This window comes from Helianthus annuus, chromosome 1, assembly GCF_002127325.2.
Source record: "Helianthus annuus cultivar XRQ/B chromosome 1, HanXRQr2.0-SUNRISE, whole genome shotgun sequence".
Taxonomy (NCBI): Eukaryota; Viridiplantae; Streptophyta; class Magnoliopsida; order Asterales; family Asteraceae; genus Helianthus; species Helianthus annuus.
The window spans coordinates 132399473-132403944 of NC_035433.2; the positions used below are offsets into that span (position 1 = coordinate 132399473).

Consider the following 4472-nt stretch of genomic DNA (forward strand, 5'->3'; position numbering starts at 1 on the left):
ATATATACACACATACAGACAACTACCACCACTCTGCTCACTCTCTCTGAACTACCACCACAACACCACCACCACCCCCACCACCGCATCATCCCCACTGCCGCCAACACCACCATCCCAATGATCAACCTTCAACTTTAACCCCTCTATCTCTCTCTTCTCTCTCTCCTCTCTCGAACACCACCTCCACCGAACTCCACCACCGCCGTTGTCCCTGCTGTAAAGGCTCCGACAGATCCTCCACATCCTCCCAACATTAACAATCGCACATACACGAATAAACCCTAAATTATCACCTGCGAGACCACGGGTGCGGCCATGGTTTTTTGTCAACTCGTCTGGTAGGTCCGGTTCGCGACCATGGCTCCAGCCGAGACCACGGGGCGGCCACGACCACCGCCTTTGAAACTGGTGTTAGTGTTAGATCCTGCTGATTTCTTGTTGTTCTTGATGATGTCATCGAGTGCCATGTCGAGTCGTGAAGCTTTTGAGGGGAATTTATGGTTAGGGTTTATGTGAGGAAGATGAAGTTTGGGGTGAATTTGGAAAGGGTTTGGGTTTTATGAACGACAGAGGGAGAGAAGAGAGAGAGAGAGAGATAGAAGAGAGTTGCAGAGGGGCTAAAGTTGAAGGTTGATCAGTGGGATGGTGGTGTTGGCGGCAGTAGGGATGATGCGGTGGTGGGGGTGGAGGTGGTGTGGTGGTGGTAGTTCAGAGAGAGTGAGCAGAGTGGTGGTAGTTGTCTGTATGTGTGTGTATATATATATAATTGTTTTAGGGTATTATATATAATTGAGTTATAATAAATCTAAAATGACCAAAATACCCTTCAGATAAAGACAAAATACCCTTCAGATAAAGACAAAATACCAAGGTTTAAGTTGGGAAATCTGGCCAAATTTGAAATTTGGACTAAAATGGCAACAAAATGCAAACCACAGGGACCCAGATTTAAAAATTTTGGATTTTGGACTAAAGTGGCAAAAGTGAGCAAACCTCGGGGACCATTTTGGCTATTAACTTCACTTTACACTCTAGTTGAACCATAGGTTTTGAGTTCTATTCTTAAATTTCGAATTTGTACAATGTTCTAAATTTTGAATTAGTGTTCTATGATGAATGAAAAATAATAAGTTTCAAATTCTTTCTAAATTTCATCTTGTTTCTCTCTATTTTCTTTAGAGTTTGACCAATTTTAACGGGTAACCAAGCGGGCACATGACAGTCTAAACACCAATAATTTCCGCTTTTGGTCTTCACAATGTTGGTATTAATACTTGTACAAGTGGCCTCTCCCCAATTTTCTCTTTTCGATCCCAAATATAGTCAAACTTAAAAATTCAATGCATTTAGAGCGAAAAGACAAATACAAATCAAGGAATGCATGAAAATGGCTTATTACAATCGACATGTTAGGAACCCTCATCCAGGGTAAGGTAGAGTAGCAATGTGATTATGAGCCACAGTACCAATCCACAACATCCCTTTTGCTTCCCTAACTTCACTAACTAACTTCATCACGACGCCTTGCTTATCGTCGAGAACATCCAAAATCTGCCCTTTGTCGTCGAAAAGGGAAATCACCGAATACATCTTCATTCCCATAGCGCGAGCCAAATGTTGCATCCTAAAAGGTAACCGAAAATACACACTCCTCATCCAAGGGTTGTTTATCAAGACTTCTTGAGCTTTAGTCCTGCAACAATCAATAGCCACCCAAAATTGGCCCTTTTCGTTTATTCTTATGTTGTCAGGAAACCCGGGCAGGTTCGCCACAAGCTCAACCTTTCCCTTCTTTTCGCCGTCGATCCATAGTTTCATTAGCCTAAAACATATTTGAGAAAATTGTCATTTCAAACGCTACAAAGAAAAGGACTTTTAACAATGCTAATACGCGTCGGAAATCCTCCATTAAAAAGTGGGGTCCGTCGCAAATAACAATGAGCGTAGCTGATCACCTCGGGATTACCAATGGATCATATTGAAAATACATAAACATATATATATATATTTGGTTTGTTATTTTCTTTTCGCTGAAAGTCAATTTTCTAATAATTCTAACATAATTTTTTTTTTAAATCTATCTTTATACGCTATACGGGACATTTTAACCCGACTAGTTTACGACATACCTGCAATTGGTAGTTTCTGTGTATAAAAGAAATGACTGGTCCTTAGACAGTTGAACTCCATTTGGGAAAGCCAAGCCATCTAATACAACATGAGTTGACTTTGTAGGAGGGTCATATCTAAGGAGTCTTCCAGTTGACTCTCCTTCCAACATTATAAAGAAGTGGTCCCTAAGACAAAACAAAACCAACGTCATATACAATATTCATGGTACTTCTTGCAACACAAACAACCTTAAACGAGTCTAACGCGAACGCGAAGGCGCCCATAACAGGATTAATAGTGGAACTCACACTCTATTGTACTTCATGCTGGTGTCTGTAAAGTAGATGGAACCATTGGTATGAATGTCAAGGTCATTTGCAAAGAGTATTCGCTTCCCGTCAATCTGGGTGGTCAACGGTTGGGCCAATCCACCGTCTGGACCAACCATCATAAGTCCGTGATATGCATCAGCTATGTACAAATTTCCAGTACTTTTGTCAAACCTCAATCCAAGCGGCCGCCCACATATCTCCTCGTTTTTCCATTGCTTGTATGTCGTCGAGTCTTTTCCTGTCGCGCATACTTTTTTGGACCTTTTCATGTTGCAAATAGAGTTTTGTTACATGTGTGCATATGTATTTATTTTTGTTAGTAAAGAATGTGTGTTTTTATAGGGAAAACATACCACTTTTGCGAGACGAGAGCGAATGTCTCCCATCCTCGATCTTCACCTGACCATTTCACGATCCGACCGTCAGCTAAGCCACTATAGGGTCCATTTCCCAAGGGATCAAACTCCAATGACTCGGGTCCAAACACTTGATCCACATGCTCTAAGTTCCCAAGTCCTAGCCGACTAAGATTGTCATGGGGCCAACTCGCCATCACTTGGTCATAAGGCGCAATATCATGTTTCACCGGTGTGAAATCATGTTCACCAACCGGACTCATTTTAAAAGGATCCATGATCACAAACCCTAAAACAACAGCACTGAGAAGAACCAAATGTTGTTGCAAGCGACCATCTTCATGTTCTAATCTGGTTTTCTTCTCCATAAGTGAATAAGAACCCCAACGGTCACGGTGTCGGCCTTTCGAGGGACACAAAAGGGTGAGAATGAAGAATGTGATACGAGTTTGTAAAGGGTATTAAAGCATGGATTTATGTTGTTGGATAACTGCATGCACTTGTCGTGAAATTATATACTGGTTGAGTTTAGGTTGTCTTTTGTTGATCATGTGATTCACCTATGTCACTTTACTACATTTTATTCATCTTGCATGACTTCATAATATCTTTCCATGTTTAAACTGTTCGTTCGTTTCTTTCATTGTTTAACTTTATGTGCATGCTTATTTTAAGCCAAACCTATGTCACTTTAATTTAAATATTTGCCCCTATTAAATAATTATTCGTTATTATAAATACAAATTTCATTCATTTTATAACTTAGTTCTATAAAAAGTGAATCAATAATACACAATATCTTAAGAAATTTTTATTGTTATATATATGGTACAGAATCTATGGCATTCTTCTTCTGTAACTTCTATCTTTAAACATGAGTATTACATGATAAATTAGTAAGAATTTAAATAATCTACTTTAGCTCAAAAGTGTGTATATATATAGGGTAAGGTTCATTTGAGAACCACCCTTATTACGAGAACCAATGTGAACAAAAAAAATACCTAAAAAAATCCAAAAACCCCACAAAAATTTATTTATTTATTTTTTTAATATTTTTCTAATAAAAATCGCTATATTTTGTTAAAAAAAAAAAAAAAACGTTTTTTTTTTCGAGTAACAGTTATGGATGCACATGTGCATATGTATCATTTCTTGGACAAATTTCATAATATATTACCAGTAGTAGAAAAATGCACTTTCATTTACACTACCATATGTAATACACTACTTTTTACTTTACCAATATTAGAAATGCACATGTGCATCTATATGCATCAATATGAAATAAGGTGTTCTGGTACAAAAAGTTTGTGATTTTAAATGATGAAGTAGGCCCATATACATGTGTTTTGGTAAGTTATATCTAGTGGTTGATGGTTTGATTATATTTGTCACTTTATGATGTAATATGTTGTTTGGATGGTATAAAGGGTGTTGATGTACATATAATAAAGTGAAATATTGGTAATAATATTGTATTATGGATGATAAAAAGCAATGGTATTGTATTACGGATGGTAGGAGGTAATGGTAGTATAGTATGGATGGTATAATAGATGAAAGGGAATGTGTATTCAAAGTGGTGTACTAAAACACTTTATAACATGTTCATATATATATAGATGTACATATGCATTTCTAGTGTTGTTAATGTTATAACAAGTTC

The 4472-nt window shown here is 37.7% G+C and overlaps 1 protein-coding gene across 1 annotated transcript; it reads right to left on the reverse strand.

Annotated features, from left to right (window-relative positions):
- Window positions 1-1323: 1323 nt before the first annotated feature.
- On the reverse strand, window positions 1324-3289 carry LOC110939928 (protein STRICTOSIDINE SYNTHASE-LIKE 13). The gene is made up of 4 exons (XM_022181495.2): window positions 2801-3289; window positions 2424-2708; window positions 2133-2300; window positions 1324-1825 (listed from the first exon to the last, which is right to left on the reverse strand). Exons 1-4 carry the CDS (start codon window positions 3169-3171, stop codon window positions 1423-1425), a joined length of 1227 nt encoding a protein of 408 aa, XP_022037187.1. The 5' UTR covers window positions 3172-3289; the 3' UTR covers window positions 1324-1422.
- Between the last annotated feature and the right edge of the window lie 1183 nt (window positions 3290-4472).

What these genes read in the sequence shown, in the direction of transcription:
- LOC110939928 (XM_022181495.2), bottom strand. Translation starts at nt 3,171, where the DNA reads ATGGAGAAGAAAACCAGATTAGAACATGAAGATGGTCGCTTGCAACAA. An exon ending in GCTCTCGTCTCGCAAAAGTG is followed by an intron (nt 2,709 to 2,800) that starts GTATGTTTTCCC and finishes CAACATGAAAAG; the next exon opens with GTCCAAAAAAGTATGCGCGA. An exon ending in ACAGAAACTACCAATTGCAG is followed by an intron (nt 1,826 to 2,132) that starts GTATGTCGTAAA and finishes AATATGTTTTAG; the next exon opens with GCTAATGAAACTATGGATCG.